We start from the raw sequence: 24,616 nt of genomic DNA, 5'->3' as shown, positions 1-24,616 counted from the left end.
CTAGTTGCGCTTAAATACTTTCTCAATACCTCAATTTCCTTTTTCATCTCTTAATTAGCTCTTGCATTTCCTGCCAATATCTCTTTTATGGCAGTTAATTGGCTTTCAACGGAAGTAACTTTAGTTAAAACCCTAGGAAGCGTCTTTTCCAATGTCTCAGTCAAGCGAGGCATTAGGTCCAACTAGAAATTAATTTCTTCTAAAAACTGAGCGCTCGCTCCTCCTCTGATAGACATTTCAAGGGAAAATTTATTCTTAAAAAATAGTGGCAATAACCTTTAACAAACGACTTCTGACAATTAACTCCTTTTTACTAATTCTGGTATAACTTGTTTCTAGCTCTTAATTCCGAATTTCAATCTTTATTAGGAACTTCAATCAAAAGCTACTGTTGCGATCAAAAAGTCATTGCTAAAAGACATACCAGCATAGTATCTGATGATTACAAAAATGTTCACAAAGAATTCCTTTATCGTTATACAATTAACTTAAATTTCATCACTGTGCATTTCACTTGAAATATTTTTTTTCTGTTTTTTTTTTTTTTTTTTTTTTAGACGATGTTCACCCAATGACCGCTGAATGAAAACTAATGAAAACTATATTTCGATTAGATCATTACAATGATACCTACACACAAGGAGATTGGTACCTCCCCCTCCACTTAAAACACTATAAAACCCATCTAATCAAGAGCTGAACCTTGTTCACATCTTCTGCGCCAAATAGAAAAACAAAATAAGAATAAAATTAAATTAAATAGCATAGGTAAACGAAAACTAAACAATGAAAACATTCACAGAACAATAAAAGAGGTCAAATATTTCAATCAATTCATTCCAGAAACCCCCCTTCCTATTCAAAGACATAAAGATCATTAATATTAATCACACGCATCAAATATTAATTATAAATTTTATTCACACATTTTTCAATCTGCATTCATATTTCTCATAAAAAAATATTCGAATCTGTAAAATTCATTTCTCAAATAATGGCTTTTCACCTATATGGTATTAAGGTTGCATGTAATTTGATATCGTGCATAAATGTGCTTTTTTCATAATTGAAAACCATTTTATACTTTAATGTAGTTGGATTTTTGTCTTTTGGAAGGAGATCATAAAAGACGCAATTTTTGTGTTTCCATTGAAAAAATGAAATTTCTATAAGAAAAACTTCCCCCCCCCCATTTATTGTGAAACAACTTTTCAAAATTATTTTGAAGATCCTGACATTAAGGAACTATTCTCTTCCCTGAAATAAGCAAAACACTTTTTCAGAGCAACACTTGTCAGTGACACTTTTCAGTGTTAGAGCAACACTTCTTCAGCGACAACTTGGACACTTCTATCACGCCCCGTGTATTTGCATCCCGTATGGCCTAATCCCGCCACATATGGCACGTGCCACCTAGTGCAACCCTTCATCTATTACATAAACATATTCAGCTAATTACAGCGCCATCTACACATGCAAATATTGTGTTGAGAAGCGGACAACTAAGTTTATTTACCTGAAAAGATTCTTAACTTGTTTTTGAGTCTTCATTAGAGTATACCCAAACGCATTGCTTATTTCTTATGGACCTGGATTCCGGCAACGGTAACAATTAACATATGTTTAGATTTCAAAATCGCATTCCGTTTACTTACGTGTACCCTGATGATGTCAACAAAATTCAGCAATTAAGAGGGCATTCATTTATACTTGAATAAATTAATATAATCATAATAAACTACTGCGTTATATTTGTTTTTCTAATATGTACTTTTTTTACTCCTATAAGTTTGATCGTCCTCAATGTTTTGCGGACTTTTCTTCCCTATCTTTCTGTTTTCGCAGAACTGGAAAAATTGTTAGCTAAAACCCCGTTCACATTTGCCCTTCACATCTATCTACACTTCAATTCTTAGCCATCAGCTCATTTGGCTAATAAGGGTTGCTTATAAATGAGAAGGCAAATAATGATTAGTAGATTCTGATTAATCTACCAATGATCCTGATTTTTTCTGCTTTTGCAGAACTGGGAAAATTATCAAACAGTTCGGGGTGACGAACTGTAAGTAAGGAGTGACACAGCTTAATAGTAACCGGAACTTCAAAAAAACATAACTTTAATATAGAATCGAATTATTATCCTGATTCCAAATGTACAATATTTATTTATTAAGCTTAGTGCTACCTATAAATGGCTACGAGCTAGAGAAATTTCCCTGATTCCCAAAAAGGGGGGAATTACCCCCTAAAGTCAAAAAATTCAAATGAATATCACATCAACACATTCAGCGTATCAGAAGCCCCCCCCCCCGTAGAGGTTTCAAGCTCAAATCTGACAAATTGTGGAATTTTCTATTTTTTTGCCAGAAGAGGATCACGGATCCGTATTTCTATTTTTCCCAGTGATGATCGTATCAAATAAATGGCCCTACAACAGCGAAAGAGGGCTCATTTGAATGGAATTTAATAGTTCCAACGTCCCTTTTAAGTGACAAAAAGATTAGAATACAACTTGGCCCCTCCCGCTTCCCTTTACCAAAAATTTAGGAAATTTTTCTCAAAATTTGGAGATAGCCATGTTGTTCAGCATAGTTGACAGATTTCAAAACTTTGTCTTTGAATATAACAGTTACCCCCACATCCCCTCAGGATAGGTCTTTAAGTTATAAAAGTTTGCCCATTATTTACGTGTAGTATTTGTTATTCGGAAGCATAGAGACGTTTTTCAGGGGGGGGGGGGATTTTGTGCTTGGGTAGAGTTTCCATGGGGATAATTTTCCGCGGGGAGGGAAACTTCCAAGGGCGAATAATTAAGGGGAAATTTTATACTGGGGGATTTGACCGAATTCCAATACAAACTTCCTTTTATTTCTTACTTTTTCTTTGCCAACTCAATTATGCATGAAGAGATTTCCGGGGGATTTGTCTGGGGTAAGCTTTAAGCGTGTTTTGATTTCCAGGTAAAAACTTCCATGGAAGGAGATTTCTGTAATAATCGGAAAAATGATTAGAGCTTAAAGGCTTTTTTACAATGAAAGTATGCTAAGGACAATTTTTCAGGCCGGATCATGTGAAGGATATTTTACACGGCAGGGGGGGGGGGGATTTTCAGCAACGATGGAAATATTCGGAAGAAATTTTAAAGGGATGTATTTATCATGGAAGAAACTTTCCACAGAGGATTTTCCCATGAGAGGAGGAAATTTTTTATAGAGATGAGCCAAATTTATTGGCATTATTTGAAAAACAATCAGAAAATCAGGAAAAAACAAGTGTTTTCAGCTTAAAGTAAGGAGCAACATTAAAAATCAAAAGGAACAGAAATTAATCCATATATGAAGGGATCGCCACAACCGCAATATCTTGCTCTTTACGCTAAAGTTTGAATGTTTGTCTCCCTTTTTGAAGAACGACACCTGAAACTCAAGGGCCGTTTAATTAGAACAGAAAGCTTTTTTAAAAGTGCTAAGAACTATTGCGTGAAGAAAACGGTGTTATGAAGGGGGCAACCCCTTCATATACGGAATAATTTATGTTAGTTTCGAGTTTTAATGGTGCTCCTTACTTTCAGTTTAAAAAAACTTGTTTATTTTTTATTTAATGAACTAAAGCCCAGTTCACACATGTCTTTATCTATACTTAAATTTTTAGCCATCATCTCTCTTGACCAATCACAGCTGCTTAAAAATGAGAAGGCAATTAATTATTGGTATGTAATGATTTTGGCTGAAGATCAGTTTCAAGATAGGCTGCGTGTGAATTGGACTTAAAGGTCATAGAAGATCTTGTATTTTTACTTACATTGTTATGAGATATGTCAAGTACAGATACGTAATTCGGGAATTTCTGAATGGGGATTGCCGTGAGATTCTTGTGAGAGCAGTTAACTTCGACCCGGTAAATAAAATCTTCCTTTTCCTTGCTATAAGTCATTTGGCTATACCAACAGCAGCATTCAGTTGGGCAGTCTCTTGTCATACTCTAAAAAAATAGATGGCAATGTATGTAATATGGCGTAACGATAACAGTAATATGACATAAAAGTAATGGTGCAGTTTGGTGTTGTGCATTATATGAAAAAGGCCTATAAAATCGGGTAATGGCGATAGTGTAATATGGTAGAATAATATGGTGTGGCACGGTATAAAATATGATGCATTAGATGTTAACATAGCAGATGTAAAGACTAGAGCGCCAGACAAGAAAAAAAAATATCTTATTAAAGTCAAAAGACAAATTACGATAATCTTAAGCTAAAACATAAATATAAAACATAAACTATATGAACTTAGCCTGCTTATTGGCTTCAAAGATGATATAGTAGTGACAGTTTATTATATGGCAATAATAAGGTATGATTGTATAATTGTGATAAAAAACAGCATAATATGATGTAATGGTAGAGGTGTAATATTGTACAATAAAATTGTGTAATATGTAGTAGCTTAAATATAGTATAAAAACAGTATGGTAATGTGAAGCACTGATGGTGTAATGCGGTGCAATATTGCGGTTTAATGAATTCAAATAACAGAGGGAAAGACTTGAAAGACTAAAGAAATTTTGGAAATAGCGTATGAAATTTACAAGGGGTTTCATGGCACTCTTGAAATATTTCCACATCGTGTGATGTTGCAGAAGATATTCTTTAAAGCAATGTAGCATAGCCTATGGTATACATGGTGTAATATGGCGTATGCACCATGAAAGCTGGCTGAAGAATCCAAATAATATGAACGCAAATGAAATAAATAGAACCCAAAGAACCCAAATGAAAATAAAAAATAGTTATGGATTAAATCCAAAATATGTTAGTTATTAATTAATACAAATTTATTAATTGATATAAAATAAGGTAAAACTGCTCTCAAGATAAAAGCGCTCTAGACCACAAAACTCAATGAAATTCTAATCCAGAAGGAAACCAAGGATTGAGTTGCCGAATTAAAGCGACTTCGCACTACACACATAGTTTTCTATGCTAAGTGGTATAGTTGTGTTACATTAAATGTAACATTCCCATTAGAAAAAGTCTTTTCACGCTAGGCTAACATAAGAATTCATAAAACCAACATATTCTTCGTGTAAAATCATTAAAATCTTCTCATTTAGACTATTCAATCAGAGCTAACAGCTCATATGGCACTTGTGACGAGGTTGGAAGAGCCAAGAGCTCATATGGTATGAGCTCTGGCAAAATTCTAGGAATCAATCAATTGCTTTAAAAGGAAAATCAGAGGCTTAATGCCGGTCGGGATTTAAAATAAGAGCTCTGAGTCACGAGGTCCTTCTAAATATCAAAAGTCATTAAAATCCAATCACCCACTCGTAAGTTAAAAATACCTCAATTTTTCTAATTTTTCCTCTCCCTTCAGCCCCCCAGATGATCGAACCGGGAAAAACGACTTTATCAAGTCAATTTTTGCAGCTCCCTGACATGCCTACCAATTGTCATCGTCCTAGCACGCCCAGAAGCACCAAACTTGCCAAAGTACTGAACCCCACCCCCTAACTCCCCCAAAGAGAATGGATCCCGTCCGGTTACGTCAATCATGTATCTGCGACATTTATAAACGTTTTTCGAGATTTTCAGTTTTCCCCTCCAACTCCCTCCAATGTCAACAGATCTGGTTGGAATTTGAAATAAGAGCTCTGAGACACGAGTTCCTTTTAAATATCAAATTTCATTAAGATCTGGTCAACCGTTCTTAAGTTAAAATATCTCAATTTTTCTAATTTTTCCAAATTAACAACCCCTAGCTCCCCTAAAGAGAACGGATCCGTTACAATTATGTCAATCAGATAACTTGTGCTTATTTCATCCCCTAGTTTCATCCCGATCTCTCCGCTCAAGATTTCCGATTTCCGAGATTTTCGGTTCCCCCCCCCCCCCCAGCTCCTCCAATGTCACCGGATCTGGTCATGATTTACAATGAGAGTTCTAAAGCACAGGATCCTTCTAAAGATCAAATTTCATTAAGATCTCATCACCCGTTCGCAAGTTACAAATACCTATTTTTTTTTATTTTTCCGAATCACCCCCCCCCCAAACTTCACCGAAGAGAGCAGATCCGGTCTGGCTATTTCCGTCACATACATTGGACTTGTGCTTATTCTTCCCACCAAGTTTCATCCTGATCTCTCCGCTTTAAGTGTTTTCCAAGATTTCCGCCCCCCCCACATGACACTGGATCCGGTCGGGATTTAAAAACAAGAAATCTGAGTTACTAGATCCTTCTAAATATGAAATTTGATTAAGATCCGATCACTCCTTCGTAAGTTAACAATACCTCATTTTTCTATTTTTTTAGAATCAACCCCCCCCCCAACAACCCCAAAGAGAAAGGATCCTTTCCGGTTATTTTAATCACATATCTAGGACTTGCACTTATTTTTCCCACAAAGTTTCATCCCGATGCCTCCACTCTAAGCGTTTTCCAAGATTTTAGGTCCCCCCAACTTCCCCTAACGTCACCTGATTCGGTCGGGATTTAAAATAATATTTCTGAGACACAATATTCTTCCTAACATCAAATTTCATTAATATCCGATCACTCCTTCGGAAGTTAAAATACCTTATTTTTTCTAATTTTCAGAATTATCCCTCTCCCCCCACAACTCCCCCAAAGAGAGCATTTTTTTAAATTATTTTAACACCGAGTTTCATCCCGATCCCTTCACTCTAAGCGTTTTCCGAGATTTTAGTCCCCCCAAACTCCCCGCAATGTCACCGGATCCAGTCGGAATTTAAAATAAATCTCTGGGACCCGATATCCTTCCCAACATCAAATTTCATTAAGATCCGATCACTCCTTCGTAAGTTAAAAATATCTCATTTTTCTAATTTTTTCAGAATTAACCCTCTCTCCCCAACTCTCCTAAAGAGAGCGGATCCATGCCGGTTATGTCAATCACGTATCTAGGACTTGTGATTATTTTTACCACCAAGTATAATCCCGATCCCTCCACTCTAAGCGTTTTCCAAGATTTTAGGTCTTCCCAACTCCCCGCAATGTCACCGGATCCAGTCGGGATTTAAAGTAAAAGCTCTGAGACACGATATCCTTCCAAACATAAAATTTCATTAAGATCCGATAACTACTTCGTAAATTAAAAATACCTCATTTTTCTTCCCCCCCCCCAGATGGTCGAATCGGGGAAACGCTAATTCCTAATTTAATTTGGTTTGGTTCCTGATACGCCTGCCAAATTTCATCGGCCTAGCTTACCTGAAAGTGCCTAAAGTAGCAAAGCCAGAATAGACAGAAAGACAGACAGACAGACCGACCGACCGACAGAGTTTGTGGGGGGAACCTAAAATCTCGGAAAACGCTTAGAGTTGAGGGATCGGGATGAAACTTAGTGGTAAAAATAATCACCAGTCCTAGACACGTGATTGAAATAACCAGAACGGATTCGCTCTCTTTGGGGGAGTTGGGGAAGGAGGGTTAATTCTGAAAAATTAAGTAAAATGAGGTATTCTTAACTTACGAAGGAGTGATCGGATCTTAATGAATTTTGATGTTCAGAAGGATGTCGTGTCTCAGAGCTCTTATTTTAAATCCCGACCGGATCCGATAAAGGGGAGGTTGGGGGGTGAGCCCCCCTGGCATACCCAGACACAACCAGAACGGATCAGCTCTCTTTGGGGGAATTGGTGGGGGGGTTAATTCTAAGAAATTAGAAAATATGATGTATTTTTGACTTACGACAGAGTGATTGTATTTTAATGAAATTTCATATTTAGAAGGACTTCGAAACTCAGATCTCTTATTTTAAATTCTGACTGGATCCAGTGTCATTAGGGGGGGGGGGGGACCGGAAATCTTGGAAAACGCTCAAAGCGGAGAGATCAGGATGAAACTTGGTGGAAAGAATAAGTACAAGTCCAAGATAGGTGACTGACATAACCGGACCAGATCTGCTTTCTTTCAGATATTGTGCTTTAGAACTCTCATTTTAAATCTCCACCAGATCCGGTGACATTGAAAGGAGTTGGAGGGGAAACCGGAATACTTCGAAAACGTGAAAATCGAGGTATCTTACGAATAGGTGATCGGATCCTAATAAAACTTGATATATAGAAGAATCTTATGTTTCAGAAACTCCATTTTAAATTCGAATCGGATACGGGGACATAGAGGGTTGGAGGGAGGAAACAGAAATCTTGGAAACCGGAAATCTTGGAAAACCCTTAAAGTGGAGAGATCGGGATGAAACTTGATGGGAAGAATAAGCACAAGTTATAGATACGAGATTGACATAATTGGTACGGATCCGTTCTCTCTGAGGGAGCTGGGGGTTGTTAATTTGGAAAAATCAGAAAAATTGAGGTATTTTTTAGCTTAAGTACGGGTGACTGGACCTTAATGAAATTTGATATTTAGAAGGAACTCATGTCTCAGTGCTCTTATTTCAAATCTCGACCAGATCTTTTGACATTGGGGGGAGTTGGAGGGGGAAACGGGAAATATTGGAAGACGTTTATAAATGTCGCAGATACATGATTGACCTAACTGGACTGGATCCGCTCTCTTCGGGGGAGTTAGGTGGTGGGATTCAGTGCTTTGGCGAGTTTGGTGCTTCTGGACGTGCTAGGACGATGAAAATTAGTAGGCGTGTCAGTGAGCTGCACAAATTTTCTCGATAAAGTACTTTTCCCCGATTCGACCATCTGGGGGGCTGAAGGGAGAGGAAAAATTAGAAAAATTGAGGTATTTCTAACTTACGAGTGGGTGATCGGATCTTAATGAATTTTAATATTTTGAAGGACTCGTGACTCAGAGCTCTTATTTTAAATCCCGACCGGCATTAAGCCTCTTACTTTCCTTTTAAAGCAATCTATTGATTCTTAGAATTTTGCTAGAGCTCATTCCATATGAGCTCTTGGCTCTTCCGACCTCGTTACAAGTGCCATATGAGCTCTTAGCTCTTGTTTTTTAAAGCTATGGGATGTTTGGCAGAGTTTCTTCAGGTCATTCTTAAAGACGTAGGTGTTACTGTCTACATTTTATCCACTGTGAAAAGTTTACTGATGTATATTTTCAAAGTTTATTTATTTAACAAAATTAATTTTTATACAAATTATATTATGTTGCTTCTATTGACTTTTATATATAGACCTTGTCATATGCTTTTAAGATACTAGCAGTAAAGGCTGTCAGACGACAGGTAGAAGACAAAAGTGCCATGAAAACCCAGATTCGACGTCTCGTAGCGTTACTCTTCACGAAGATAAAAGAAAACAAAAAAAAACAACATCTTCTGCCGACACAAAAATTGACACCATCCTTGTCCCCTTCTCCCAACAAACTTTCATGGAAAGCTTCAGCTTAATTGTCTAGCCATGTGATCTCCTCGCCGTACTTTAAATGGAATCAACTCTATAGCCTAATAAGACGAAAAAGAGTCCCGAAGCTTGACGTTTCCGACGCAAGACGTCACATGATTGGGGCAGAGTTGAAGTTTACGAACATAGGGAATTATTATATAAAGACTTACTTCTATCTTATGGGTTTCATAGAACTTTTCCAGCCCCTCTCCCTAAAACAAAACTAACAAAAAACATTTTTCAAGGAAAATATAAAAAGCAAGGTATTTTCGTAATCTAGAGAGGGGGCAAAAAATCTAGGGGCTTTCCCGACCCCTGTCCCCAGTTTACTGGATTCCAAAGCAACAGTCTGAGCTTTCCAGTTAAGGTTATCAAGTTTATTATTTAGACAAATCTGACCAGAGCAAGATTCAAAGTTTTTCAGCTGAGGGTTTTCAGGTTACGTACTTTAACAACTCTAGTCACTACAAGAGTAATTCTTCAGTTGAAGTATCTCAGGTTTTATTACTTAGAAAAACCTGGCCAAAACAAAAGCCTAAGTTTTTCAGTTGAAAAGACTCTGAAATAAACAATAGAGCATGAATTCTAAAATGCATTGACTAAGATACTCACATTGAAAGCCTGTGAAACCTTTGATATTTCTAGATAAGTACTGGTACCAAATTGAGCTAACTCCCCAGTGCAATTTTTCTCCGGCTCATCTATAATATCTTTAGACAAACCCAAAAACCATTGCGTTGCTGCTGTAGCTATGTAAGAACAACGGAATTCTGTTCCTAGAAAAAACAAAATTCATTTTGAAAAAAAAAAACTGCTGACCAAAGAGTTTTGGAGGCTAATACATTTCGAGGACCATTGAGTCCAAAATATTACGAGTTTTCGTACAATTTATCATATTTTATACATCGTTTGCTTTTTCTATGATTTTTTTTTTCAAATCTACACCCCTCCACCAAAATGTCACAAGGAGGCGGAGGGGTTGCACTATTTAAAATAAAAAAAAAGAAGAAGTAACAGCCTAATTCGTTTATTTCAAGACTCGAAAATATACTTACAATCAAACACATATCCCCTATTTGTTTCGGAGAAGAGGGGAGGGGTTTGAAAAACACATCAGCATTTTCTATATATTCATTGTTATTACATTTTTAAAATCGGAAAACAATTCGGAGGGGTTAAAACCCCCTATCCCCCCTGGCTATGGCCTTGCTCAAAATAAATAACAAAATATCCCACTAGTTATTCACCTTTTATTATTTGTTGCTTGTGTTTTGTATATGTTGGCTCGTTTTTCATTCTTTTGATTTCTTTATAGCTTCTTGAATTATTTTTTCATATTTTATAGTTTTACTTCTTTTTAACCTTTTTGATATTTTCACCTATATAGCCTATGTGTTTTTTTTTCGATGTATTTTATGAAATGACAAATTTTATCCTGGTTTTTAAACTTTTCGATGTTCTTGTCCTATTTTTGTTCTAAACCCCCAAATTCGACTTTGGTCTTCCGTGACTTGTAAAGACAATTTCCTTTTATTTAAATACCTCACCTTATGTTATGGTTACTTTTATGAAACCATCTTCCTGTGTTTGCGTCAACATTTCAGATTGATCAGGCTTGAGCTAAAGTAATTTTGTTAAATAGGAACATTCTTACGAAATTAAAAGGAATTAAAAGCTGGATCGACTCTGACTATGCTTACAGAGTTACACTTTTGACCCCCGTTACAAACGAAATAACTAGCGACATCAGGACTCACACCCCCTGACATTGGGATTTTAAGTATGGAGCGCTAAGTTAGAACAAAAATACATGCAAGCTCAGTTTTCAGTACAAGTTCTTAGAATTCTAAAGATATTGAAAAGTATCACATGCCACATAGTTTAAGGTAGTTTTGTAGAAACATCTTGTTTTAACTGCGAAGCAATAAATTTTGTTTGTTTTAAGTTTCAACTGTCTTCTTTACTTCCGTGTGGAAAACCTGTTTTCTATTATGTTTTTTTTTTTTTAACATTCAAAATAGAGCTTGCAAAAAGTTTTTGAATTTATTAAAGAAACTGAAGAAGTCAGTATGATTTTTCTGCTAAAATAAGACACTGAACATAGATTTTACATCCTATCTTCCTTAAGCTTTCCTATAAGAAAAGTGCAACGTATTCACATAACTAAAGATTCCGAGGGGTGTGGTGTCACCAGTGTCTTTGAGAATTTCTCAATAAAGAAATCCAACCATTTAAATGACAACGAAAATAAATAAATAAAATGTTTCAATTATGCAGTTTTTTGTCAAATAATGTTCTTGTTTATTAAGGATATGGAGAAAACGCTTCCCCATTCATTATGCTTCCGAGCCTTTCCATCCCAGAAAATGCAAAATAGCGCTTTATGATGCAAACATTAGGAAGAATCAAACAGTTCGTGGTAACGAACTGTAGTAAGGAGCGACCCGGTTCAATAGTAAACGAAACTCTAAAAAACGGAACTTAAATGCTAAAAGATATATAAAAAGAATCGGATTTTTATGCTGAGTTTAAATATATAAGTTTCATCAAATTTAGTCTTTGTCATCAAAAGTTACGAGCCTGAGAAAATTTGCCTTATTTATGGAAAATAGGGAGAAACATCCCCTAAAAGTCATAGGATCTTAACGAACATCACACCATCGCATTCAGCGTATCAGAGAACCCTATAGAAAAAATTTCAAGGTCCAATCTACAAAAATGTGGAATTTCGTATTTTGCTGTTTATTTGTGGTGCATGTTTATTTGTTTGTTTTTGTTTTTTTTCTCAAGGGGTCATCGTATCGACCAAGTGGTCCTAGAGTGTTGCAAGAAGGCTCATTCTAATGGAAATGAAAAGTTCTAGTGCCCATTTTAAGTGACCAAAAATTGGAGGGCACCTAGGCCCCCTCCCACGCTCATTGTTTCCCAAATTCAACAGATAGAAATTTTGAGATAGCCATTTTGTTTCACATAGTCGAAAACCATAATAACTACGTAGTTTGGGGATGACTTACTCCCCCACAGTCCCTGGGGGAGGGGCTGCAAGTTACAAACTTTGACCAATATTTACATACAGTAATGGTTATTGGGAAGTGTACCGACGTTTTCTGGGGGATTTTTTTGGTTTGGGTGCGGGGTTGAGGGGAGGGGGCTATGTGGGAGGATCTATCCTTGGAGGAATATTTCATGGGGGGATAGAAATTCAATGAAAAGGGCGCAGGATTTTCTACCATTACTATTAAAAAAAAACAATGAAAATATAAATATGAAAAAGTTTTTTCAATTGAAAGTAAGGAGTAGCATTAAAACTTAAAACAAACAGAGATTATTATGCAAAAGAGGGGTTCTAAGAATACTTTAGTATAAAGTGCGAAATATTTAGGAGGAGATAAATACTTCGCTCTTTATGCTAAAGAATTTTTAGTAATTTCAACTATTTATTCTACGGCCTTAATAATTCAGGGGTCATTCTTAAAGAATTGGGACAAAACTTAAGATTTAGTGTGAAGAGCTAGGTATTAACGAGGGGACTAACCCACTCATATATATAATCAAAAATATAAGAATATAAAAGTTTGTTACGTAAGTTAATTCTTAAGTTACTTATAATTTTTACTAATAAAAACGTTCGTTAAAAATTAAAAGTTCTAGTTGCCTTTTTAGGTAACCGAAAAATTGGAGGGCAACTAGGCCTCCTTCCCAACCCCTTATTTCTAAAAATTGTCTGATCAAAACTAAGAGAAAGCCATTTAGCCAAAAAAAGAATTATTATGCAAAATTCATTTTAGTAATTTATGCACGGAGAGCCAAAATCAAACATGCATTAATTCAAAAACGTTCAGAAATTAAATAAAAAAACCAGTTTTTTTAAAAGAAAGTAAGGAGCGACATTAAAGCTTAAAAAGAACAAAAATTACTCCGTATATGAAATTGGTTGTCCCCTCCACAATCCCTCGCTCTTTACGCTAAAGTTTGACTCTTTGCCCCAAATCTACTTTTTAAAACAATTAAAAACTTTAGTGTAAAGAGCGAGGGATTGCGGAGGGGACAACCCATTTCATAAACGGAGTAATTTCTGTTTGCTTTAAGTTTTAATGTCGCTCCTTACTTTCTTTTTAAAAAAACTAGTTTTTTTTATTTATTTTAAAAGGGACGTAGAGAGTCGGCAGCAATTAGTTGAGCCATTTCACATCTTTCTGAGATTTTGTAGCAACCTGCTAGCATGACAGAAAGAAATTTTGAAACAAATAATGTATGCTAACCAGTTTTCAACATTAAGGGGTGCAAGCCCTTAACTTAAGTGTTTTATAATAGTGATTTTGACCCTCTTTGGGTGAAACTGGTGTTTTGTAGCACAAAAGGGTAGAAAAGGCTAGTTTACTGTGGCATGATCTCTTTGGCTAATTAAACACGAATTATGAAAAAACCTTAAAAATCACTGCAGCATTCATGTCATTATCCGCCGATGATTTATGAATAAACACGGAACTCACTGCGGCATTCATATCATACTTTAGAACCATCTTTGATGATGGGAGGGGGTTTAACCTCCCGTTTAGTGTTTTAAACCCTAAAAAATCATTTGAATTAATTAGAATTTGCATGAATTGGCATTTTGACCCTCTTTGGGCAAAAATGTTTTGTGGTACACAATAGCAGAAAATGCTACTTTGCTGAAACTTGCCACTTTACAGAAACTTTGCCACTTTACAGAAACTTTGCCACTTTACAGAAAGTGGAAACACTCTGCAGTAATTTAAAGCCTAAAAATCAGTTAAGGGGGGGGGGGGGTTAACCTCTCGTTTAGTGTTTTAAACCCTAAAAAATCATTTGAATCGGTTAACCTAACTAACTTAAAATTTACAGTTCTCGGTATTTTTATCCTTTTTGGGCAGAAACTGATGTTCTAAGGCACAAAGTGACAGAAAACAGAACTTTGTTGTGGCACCATCTCTAATTCAAACAGATCATGGGAACGAACTGTAGTAAGGAGCGACCTGGCTCAATAGTAACCAAAACTATAAAAAACGGAATTTTGATACCAATAGTTACATCAAAAGAATCGCAATCCATGTACAATCAGTTACAATCTACAATACTACAATACATACTATACTACAATAGTTACAATCACATTCAGATATTTCTTATATTTATGTTTGGGAAACAGGTACTATACTTTGCATTTTACTGCTGATTTTTAATATATTAAAAAAAACAAGTTTTTTTTAAATGAAAGTAAGGAGCAACATTTAAACTTAAAACGAACAGAAATTACTCCGTATATGAAAGGGACTTTTCGTCCTCAGCGCCCCGCTCTTTCCGCTAAAGTTTGACTCTTTCTCTTAACTCTACATTTTAAAACAGTAAAAAACAGTAAAAGAACAGAAATTACTCCGCATATGAAAGGGGCTTTTCCTCCTCAACGCCCCGCTCTTTACGCTAAAGTTTGACTCTTTCTCTTAACTCTACATTTTAAAACAGTAAAAAACTTTTGCGTAAAAAGCGGGGCGTTGAGGAGGAAAAGCCCCTTTCAAAAACATAGTAATTTCTGTTCGTTTTAAGTTTAAATGTCGCTCCTTACTTTCATTTAAAAAAAAACTTGTTTTTTTGTTTAATTTCTGGACGTTTTTGAATTAATGCATGTTTTGATTTCGGCTCTCCGCACATAAATAATTAAAACGAAACTTGCATATTAATTTTTTTGGGCTAAATGGCTTTTTCATAGATTTAATCGGAAGATTTTGAGAAAAAAGGAGCTAGGGAGGAGGCCTAGTTGCCCACCAGTTTTTCGATTACTTAAAAAGGCAACTATAACTTAGAATTTTTTACGAAAGTTTTCATAAATAAAAATATACGTAACTTACAAATTAAATTACGTAGTGAACTTCTATATTCGGACGTTTTTATTGCGTATATGAGGGGGCTCACCCTTCTTCGATACCTCGCTCTTTACATTAATGCTTAAATTTTGTCCCAATTCCTTAAGATTGACTCCCTGAATCACAAAGACCATAGAATAAATAGTTGAAATTACTAAAAATACTTTAGCGTAAATAGCGGAGTATTATGAGAAGGTAAACCCCTCATATGTGTAATAATTTTTGTTCGTTTTAAGTTTTAATGCTGCTTCTCACTTTCAGTAGAAAAAACTTGTCATATTTATTTTTTCATTGTTTTTCTTTAAATAATGATAGAAAATCCTGCGCCCCCTCCATTGAAAGTCTCTTCCCCCATGAGCAGTTCCTCCATGGAAAGATCCTCCCACGTAACCCCATCCTCAACTCCCCCCCCCAAACCAAAAACTACCCCTGAAAACATCTGTACGCTTCCCAGTAACCCTTACTATATGTAAACACAGGTCAAAGTTTGTAACTTGCATCCCCTCCCTCGGGGCCTGCAGGGGAGTAGGTCGTCCCCAAAGACATAGTTATTAGGTCTTTCGACTATGGTAAATAAAATGGCTATCTCAGAATTTTGATCCGGTGACTTTTGGGAAAAAATGAGCGTGGTATTCTTGGTCACTTGAAAAGGGTACAAGAACTTTTAATTTCCGTTAGAATGAGCCCTTTCGCGACATTCTAGGACCACTGAGTTGCTACGATCACCCCTGGGAAAAAAACAAAAAAACAAATAAACACGCATCTGTGATTTGTCTTCTGGCAAAAAATGCGAAACTCCACATTTTTGTAGATAGGGCCTTGAAACTTCTACAATAAGGATCTATGATACGCTAAATTTGATGGTGTGATTTTCGTCAAGATCGTATGACTTTTAGGGGTTTTTCCCCCTATTTTCTAAAACGAGGCAAATTTTCTCAGGCTCGTAACTTTTGATTGGTAAGACTAATCCTGATGAAACTTATATATTTAAACTCAGCATTGTAATGTGATTCTTTTGATGTAACTATTGGTATCAAAATTTCATTTTTTAGAGTTTCAGTTACTGTTGAGCTGGGTCGCTCCTTAGTACAGTTCGTTACCACGAACTGTTTGAGAAGTTTCATTAAGTTTAGACTTACCCATCAAAAGTTACGAGCCTGAGAAAATTTGCATTATTTCAGAAAATAGGGGGAAATACTCCTTAAAAGTGATAGAATCTTAACAAAAATCAGATTTGCACCATCAGATTCAGTGTAAGAGCCATACAATAGAAGGTTCTAGCTCCTATCTACTAAAAAGTGGAATTTTGTATTATTTGCTACAAGATCACGGATGCATGTTTTTTTGTTTTTTTTTTATTTTACCCATGGGGCATCCTATCGAACCAGCGGTCCTAGAATGTCGTGAAAGGGCTCATTCTGACGGAATATAAAAGTTCTAGTGCCTTTTTTACGTGACCACACAAATCAGAGGGCACCTAGGCCCCCTCCCACGCTCATTTTCCCCCAAAGTCACCGGATCAAAATTCTGAAATAGCCATTTTATTCAGCATAGTTGGAAAACCTAATAACTATGTTTTTGGGGACGACTTACGCCCCTAAAGTCCCCTTGGGAGGAGCTGCAAGTTAAAAACTTTGACCAGCGTTTATATATAGTAATGGTTATTGGGAAGTGTATAGACGTTTTCAGGGTGATTTTTTTTTGGTTGGGGGGGGGGGGTTTGAGGGGAGAGGGTTACGTGGGTTGAACATTCCGTGGAGGAATTTGTCATGAAAGAAGAAAATTTCCATGAAGGTTGAGCAGGATTTTCTAGCATTTAAAAAAAAAATGAAAAAAAAAATTAAGAAGTTTTTTCAACTGAAAGCAAGGAGCAGTATTAAAACTTAAAACGAACATAAATCATTGTGTATATGAGGGGTTCATCTCCTAATACCTCGCTCTTTACGCTAAAATATTTTTAGTAATTTCAACTATTTTTTCCAAGGCCATTGTGATTCAGGGGTCATTCTTAAGGAATTGGGACAAAATTTAAGCTTTAGTGTAAAGAGCGAAGTATTGACGAGGGGGGCGAACCCCCTCATATACGTAGTAAAGACATACGAATAAAGAAGTTTGTTACGTAAGTTAATTCGTAAGTTACATATATTTTTACTGATAAAAACGTTCGAAAAAAATTAAAAGTTCTAGTTGCCTTTTTAGGTAACCAAGAACTTGGAGGGTAACTATTCCCCTTCTCCCGCTCCTTTTTTGCAAAATCATTTGATCAAAACTATGAGAAAGCTATTTAGCCAAAAAATAAATTAATATGGAAATTTCGTTTAGATTATTCAATGTGGGGAGAGCCAAATTCAAAACATACATTAATTCAAAAACGTTAAGAAATTGAATAAAAAAAACTAGTTTTTTTAACTGAAAGTAAGGAGCGACATTAAAACTTAAAACGAACAGAAATTACTCCAAATATGAAAGGGGCTGTTCCCTCCCCAACTCCCCGCTCTTTACACTGGTGTTTTTACTGTTTTAAAAAGTAGAGTTAAGAGTAAGAGTCAAACTTTGGCGTAAAGAGCGGTAAGTTGAGAAGGAAAAGCCCCTTTCATGTACGAAGTAACTTATGTTCGTTTTAAGTTTTATTGTTGCTCCTTATTTCCAGTTACAAAAAACTTGTTTTTTTATTATTTAATCTTACTTTAAAAGGTCAATATCTGCTGACAATTTCTTAAAAGCCATGGTAATCACTGCATCGTTCATATCATTATCATTTGACGATTAGTAAACAAGGAAAAAAACGAAAAAACAGACGGAACTCACTGCGACATTCACATCTTACTTCATTTTCTTTTTTTTTGAATTGCTTGGACTAACATGTTCTACACCTTAAAGTTAAGGTGGGAGGTGTTTAAGAACTCTTTCGTAGCATGGTGGTGACACCTAACATCCAGTCAAAGAAACAAGGTATTTTCCTTAGGATTTCTCAGAAATACGTTTTAATATGGCGTAATTCTCTAATAACAACAAATCCTCTCTAGAATTGCTTGCTACGATGGGCTAGCCACATATTGGCACGGTGGCGTTAAAATACATTGTCTTGGCTCAAGAAACGTGGCATTCTCATTAAACTATCTCAGCAATAACCTAATACAAAGATATGTCTTTTTGTTCGTTTGCATGTCTAATTTTCAAAACGTGATTTTTCTAGTATCAAGATTTAAATCTATAGAATGTAACAGGCAGGTGCATTCAATAGATCAATTGACAAGAGATATTTTCATTAAAGCCTCTCAGAAATAACTCTTAAAATGGCTTGGATTTTACTCTAATAGCAACGCACCCCCTAAATTCTGTGTAGCGAAGACGAAAAGAAAGACTTTCGAACCTATATGAAGGTGTACCATATTTTAGCCATAATGATACTCTCGCTTTTATTCCATCTCTGATAGGACATTGAAGTTCGAATAGAGTAAAAGACCCTATTATTAAAAAATGCACTGAGAGAAACCCACAGAATTATCTAATAACACTCTAAAACATTACTCAATTTGCAGGTGCTCACCAAATGTAAGCAATTTCTAGTAATCGATCTTCCCCTCTGCATGTCAATTATTGCAGCCACATGGGAACACGCAATCCACTTAATCATTCGAGTATGCGCGAACAGGGGATTCTCCTTGCGCGCAACGGTTTATCATGTACAAAGTGTTATCTGAACCAAAATTTTAGAAAAGATTTCATAATCCAACTGTTTCGCGCTCCATTCTATTGAGGGGGATTCCCTTGCGAATCCTAATGTGGACTTAAAATCTATGAAATATGAAGGTTACATGAAAAAAAAACACATTGAAAGAAAAAATATCTTAAAAGTATTATGTAACACCCTACGCGTGTATCCACTTCAGTTACAAGACAGGATTCCCCACGGACCCTGAAGAAACAAGTCATACAAGAATGCGTCATTTTTAACACAAGTAAACATTGCCTATTGCGTGAGGAATAAATAATCATAAGGAAAACACTCTTTAAGAAAAATGTCAAAAAAGTGCCTTGAAACATCTTGAAACGTCTTAAAGAAAAATGTCTTAAAAATGTCTTAAAAACGTCTTGAAATGTCTCAAAACGTCTTGAAGAAAAGTGTCTAAAAAATGTCTTGGAATGTCTTGAAAAACGTCTTGGAGAAAAATGTCTTAAAAATGTCTTGAAACGTTTTGAAAAATATCTTGAAGAAAAACGTCTTAAAAACGGCCTGAAATGTCTTGAAACGTCTTGCAAAACGTCTAGTGTCATAATAAAATTCCCTGGCTTGATTTGTTGACCGTAACAAGTTCTATTACGTAAAATAAGCAAAACTAAACATTCCCTATGACGTAACGTGCACCTGTGTCATGAGGGGAATCATCGTTAAACTTCTTCGTCACTAAAGAAAGAAAAGAGTAGCGCCTATGACTTTCATGAAAACCAGTGATGCGTCACTACTTACCGTGTAGTTCCTTGTCACTTAAAGATGGTATTTTTAAGAATTCTTGCAAGATCTTCATGACACCAGGATTCAACCAAAAGGAGATAACCAAAGCTGGAGAGAAAGCTTTGCTCCGAATATACAAAGAGGAAAGTAATTAGAATACCCTGAAGGATGTCTGGGTGCTGTTATTTACTATGTGGGTTGCAAGTTCAAATGTTTTCGTTTAGACAGAGTGGCTTCCGCCAACTTTGGCTGCCGCAAAGTACCACTTTTACAAGTACTATTTGCAAATAATGAATTGGCAAGACATGTCCAATGAAATAGTTCGTGGTAACGAACTGTAGTAAGGAGTGACCCGGCTCAATAGCAATCAAAACACTAAAAAATAAAATTTTAATACCAACAATTACATCAAAAGAATCGCAGTTTAATGCTGATGTTGAGTATATAAGTTTCATCAAGTTTAGTTTTACCCATAAACAGTTGCGAGCCTGGGAAAATTTCCCTTATTTTAGAAAATAGGGGGAAACGTAGAATCTTACAAAAAAATCACAGAATCTTAACGATATTAACACCATCAGATTCAGCGTATCAGAGAACCCTACAGTAGAGGTTTCAAACTCCTATCTACAAAAATGTGGAATTTTGTATTTTTTCTCAGAAGACAGATCAGGGATGCGTGTTTATTTGTTTGTTTGTTTGTTGTTGTTTTTTCCTAGGGGTGATCATATTGACCCAGTGGTCCTAGAATGTAGCGAGAGGGCTCAATCTAACGGAAATTAAAAGTTATATTGCCCTTTTTAAGTGAACAAAAATTGGAGGGCACCTAAAACCCCTCCCCCACACATTTTTTTCCCAAGGTCACTGGATCAAAATTTTTATATAGCCATTCTGTTCAACTTAGTCAAAAACCTGATAAACATGTCTTTGGGGATGACTTAATACCCCACAGCCCCCCGGGGGAGGGGCTGCAAGTTACAAACTTCGATCATTGTTCACATATAGTGAACAATTTTGCGTTGGGGCTGGGGTGAGTCAGAGGGGGGGGGGAGTTACGTGGGAGGATCTTTCCATGGAGAAATTTTCATGAGGGAAGAGAATATCCATGAAGGGGGGGGCAGGATTTTCTAGCATTATATAACAAAATGAGAAAAAAATTCAACTTGAAGTAGTAAGCAGTATTATAACTTAACACGAACATAAAATATTACGTATGTAAGAGGGTTCGTCTCCCCCACAATACCTTGCTCTTTACGCTAAAGTATTTTTAGTAATTTCAACTATTTATTCTACGGTCTTTGTGAATGAGGGATCATTCTTAAAGATTTGCCGATCCCCCTCATATACGTAATAAAAATACACAAATATAGAAGTTCGTTACGTAAGTTAATTCGTAAGGTACGTATGTTTATTACTAACAAAAAGGTTTGTAAGAAAAATAAAAAATCTAGTTGCATTTTTAAGCAAACAAAAATTGAAGGCAACTAGGCTTCCTCGCCTACCCCCTTTTTTTATCACACACTATGTCCGACCACAACTATGAAAAAACATATATAAAGTATATAACACACAACTATATAAAGCCATTTAGCAAAAAAAAAAAAAATATGCAATTTTGGTTTTATTTATTCATGCGTGGTGAGCCAAAATTAAAACATGCATTAATTCATCAAGAGCCAAGAGCTCATATGGTACTTGTGACGAGGTTGGAAGAGCCAAGAGCTCATTTGGCATGAGCTCTAGCAAAATTCTAAGAATCAATAAATTTTTTTACAAGGAAAATTAGAGACTTAATGCTGGTCGGGATTTAAAATAAGAGCTCTGAGACACAAGGTTCTTCTAAATATCAAAATTCATTAAGATCCGATGACCCATTCGTAAGTTAAAAATAACTGATTTTTTTCCTCTCCTTTCAACCCCCCCCCCAGATGGTCGAATCGGGGAAAAACTTTGTCAAGTCAATTTGTGCAGGTCCCTGACACGTCTACCAATTTTCATCGTCCTAGTACATCCAGAAGCACCAAACTCACCTAAGCAATGGAACCCCCTAACTCCCCTAAAGAGAGCGGATCCAGTTCAGTTACGTCAATCAGGTATCTACGATATTTGCTTACTCTACCCTCCAAGTTTCATCCCGATACCTCCACTCTAAGCGGTCTTTGTGAATGAAATTTTGGTTTTATTTATTCATGCGTGGTGAGCCAAAATTAAAACATGCATTAATTCATCAAGAGCCAAGAGCTCATATGGTACTTGTGACGAGGTTGGAAGAGCCAAGAGCTCATTTGGCATGAGCTCTAGCAAAATTCTAAGAATCAATAAATTGTTTTACAAGGAAAATTAGAGACTTAATGCTGGTCGGGATTTAAAATAAGAGCTCTGAGACACAAGGTTCTTCTAAATATCAAAATTCATTAAGATCCGATGACCCATTCGTAAGTTAAAAATAACTGATTTTTTTCCTCTCCTTTCAACCCCCCCCCCCCCCAGATGGTCGAATCGGGGAAAAACTTTGTCAAGTCAATTTGTGCAGGTCCCTGACACGTCTACCAATTTTCATCGTCCTAGTACATCCAGAAGCACCAAACTCACCTAAGCAATGGAACCCCCTAACTCCCCTAAAGAGAGCGGATCCAGTTCAGTTACGTCAATCAGGTATCTACGATATTTGCTTACTCTACCCTCCAAGTTTCATCCCGATACCTCCACTCTAAGCGTTTTCCAAGATTTCTGGTTTCCCCCATAGCTCCCCCCCCCAAAGTCACCATATCTGGTCGGGATTTAAAATAAGAGCTCTGAGACATGCGATCCTTCTAAATTTCAAATTTCATTAAGAACTGGTCACCCGGTCTTACGTTAAAAATACCACAATTTTTCTAATTTTTCCGAATTAACATCCCCCTCAACTCCCCCAAAGAGAGCGGATCCGTAGGCCTACCAATTATGTCAATCTCGTATCTAGAACTTGTGTTTATTCTTCCCATCAAGTTTCATCCCGATCTCTGTACTCTAAGTGTTTTCCAAGATTTCCAGTTTCCAAGATTTCTGTTTCCCCCTTCCAACCCTTTATGTCCCCAGATCCAATTCTAAATGAAAATGGAGCATCTGACATATAAGATTTTTCTACATATCAAGTTTCATTAAGATCCGATCACCTATTCATAAGATAAAGAAACCTCAATTTTCACATTTTCCAAGATTTCCAGTCCCCCCCCCCCAAATTCCCCCCCAACGTTACCGGATCTGGTCGTGATTTAAAACAAGAGCTCTGAAGCACAAGATCCTTCTAAGTATCAAATTTCATTAAGATCTGATCAACCGTTCGAAGTTACAAAGCCTCATATTTTCTAAAAAAAATGTCAATTACCCCCCTCCCGAACTCCCCCAAAGAGAGCTGATTCAGTCCGGTTGGGTCAGTCATGTATCTTGGATTTGTGCTTATTCTTCCCACCAAGTTTCATCCTGATCTCTCCACTCTAAGCGTTTTCCAAGATATCCGGTCCCCCACTCCCCCAATGACACTGGATCCAGTTGAGAATTAAAATAAGAGATTTGAGTTACAAGATCCTTCTAAATATGAAATTTCATTAAGATTCAATCACTCCTTCGTAAGTTAAAAATACCTCATTTTTTCTAATTTTCAGAATAAACCCTCCCCCTACTCCCCAATGGGAGCAGATCCGTTGCAGTTATGTCAATGACGTATTTAGGATTTGTGCTTATTTTTCCCACCAAGATTCATTCCGATCCCTCCACTCAAAGCGTTTTCTAAGATTTTAGGTTTTCCCCTCCAACTCCCTCCCCCATGTCACCGGACCCAGTCGGAGCTTAAAATAATAGCTCTGAGACACGATATCCTTCTAAATATCAAATTTCATTAAGATCCGATCACCCTTTCGTAAGTTTAAATATCTTATTCTATCTAATTTTTCGGAATTAACCGTCCGTCGTTTAAGTAAACTTAAATTAACAATTTGTCCTCACAAAAAATAATATTAATCAATTATTTAAATAAAGGGGTTGTCAACTGTCCGCCATTTTGCGCAAATCCCGGAGCACCATGCGCGCTGCCCAGTTTCGCCACTCGTGGCACGTGCTACCCGATGAAAGCCTACATGATTTCTGATAGTTAACAACCCTTCTGCATTTTAAACAAGCTTGTTTATTTCTAAAGATATTTATCAGACTTTGATTGTTTCGTTATGTTTGGCCTTTATCCTCTTTTGTTACCCAAAAACATAGTTGGTAAATGGAGCTTATGGTACAGGAGTTTCCCGTTCACCGCATGGAATAAATCCAAAGGTCTCAAATCCCAAGCCATAGCACTATTCATTGCGTCAAGCATGACATACAGGGTTGTCACCCCTAGTGATTTACCACTATTTTTAGTGATTTTTTAAATTGCCAAAAAACACTAAATCTCCACATAAATCACTAGATTACAGAAGAAAATCAATAAATCAACCAAAAAATTACTAACATCTAATTATTTTTTTCACCGGGTGGCAACCCTGATGTCATATGTCTGCGACACCTCACGCGTACCGCATGAATGTAAACGACTTTTGAAAGTGGAGACCCTTCACTTTTGATTTAAAAACTGTTTTTGGTGCATCTTGAATCCCTAAAAATACATCCTTGCACATATAACTGGTCCTTCAAACATAAGAAAATGAAACACGTTTTTCAGCTTTCCCCTATCCTTTAAAAGTTGCATGTAACATACCGCATTTTACAGTTATCGCAGCTAACCTGGGGACCATTAAGGGTGAACAGTATTGCCAACTAAGTAAATAGCCCCTCGTGCTAATGTTATTTTTCCTCTTTTTTAATGGTGGTCATTAACCCTACTTACAATTTAAGAAAATAAATTAGTCTCCACTGTACAGTATCAAATTTGCGTTTTTTACGACATACCAATTATGAACACATTGCCCATAAAGCTATCAA

At 36.3% G+C, this 24,616-nt stretch overlaps 1 protein-coding gene across 6 annotated transcripts in view; it reads right to left on the bottom strand.

Annotated features, from left to right (window-relative positions):
• LOC136026571 (protein halfway-like) overlaps positions 1 to 24,616 on the bottom strand; it is a 120,826-nt gene that overhangs the window by 30,344 nt on the left and 65,866 nt on the right. For 5 of the 6 annotated variants that reach the window (XM_065703270.1, XM_065703271.1, XM_065703272.1 and 2 more), the window contains 2 exons: positions 9,944 to 10,107; positions 3,802 to 3,981 (listed from right to left, as the gene is read on the bottom strand). In XM_065703270.1, the coding sequence (XP_065559342.1) occupies positions 3,802 to 3,981; positions 9,944 to 10,107 (344 nt within the window). Of the gene's footprint in view, positions 1 to 3,801; positions 3,982 to 9,943; positions 10,108 to 19,684; positions 19,758 to 24,616 lie in introns of those variants that run through there. The other variant, XM_065703273.1, reaches the window with a different exon arrangement.

This window comes from Artemia franciscana, chromosome 4 (genome assembly GCF_032884065.1).
Source record: "Artemia franciscana chromosome 4, ASM3288406v1, whole genome shotgun sequence".
Taxonomy (NCBI): domain Eukaryota; kingdom Metazoa; phylum Arthropoda; class Branchiopoda; order Anostraca; family Artemiidae; genus Artemia; species Artemia franciscana.
The sequence above is the reverse complement of the archived record's forward strand: the minus strand, read 5'-3'. Positions and strand labels throughout refer to the sequence as shown.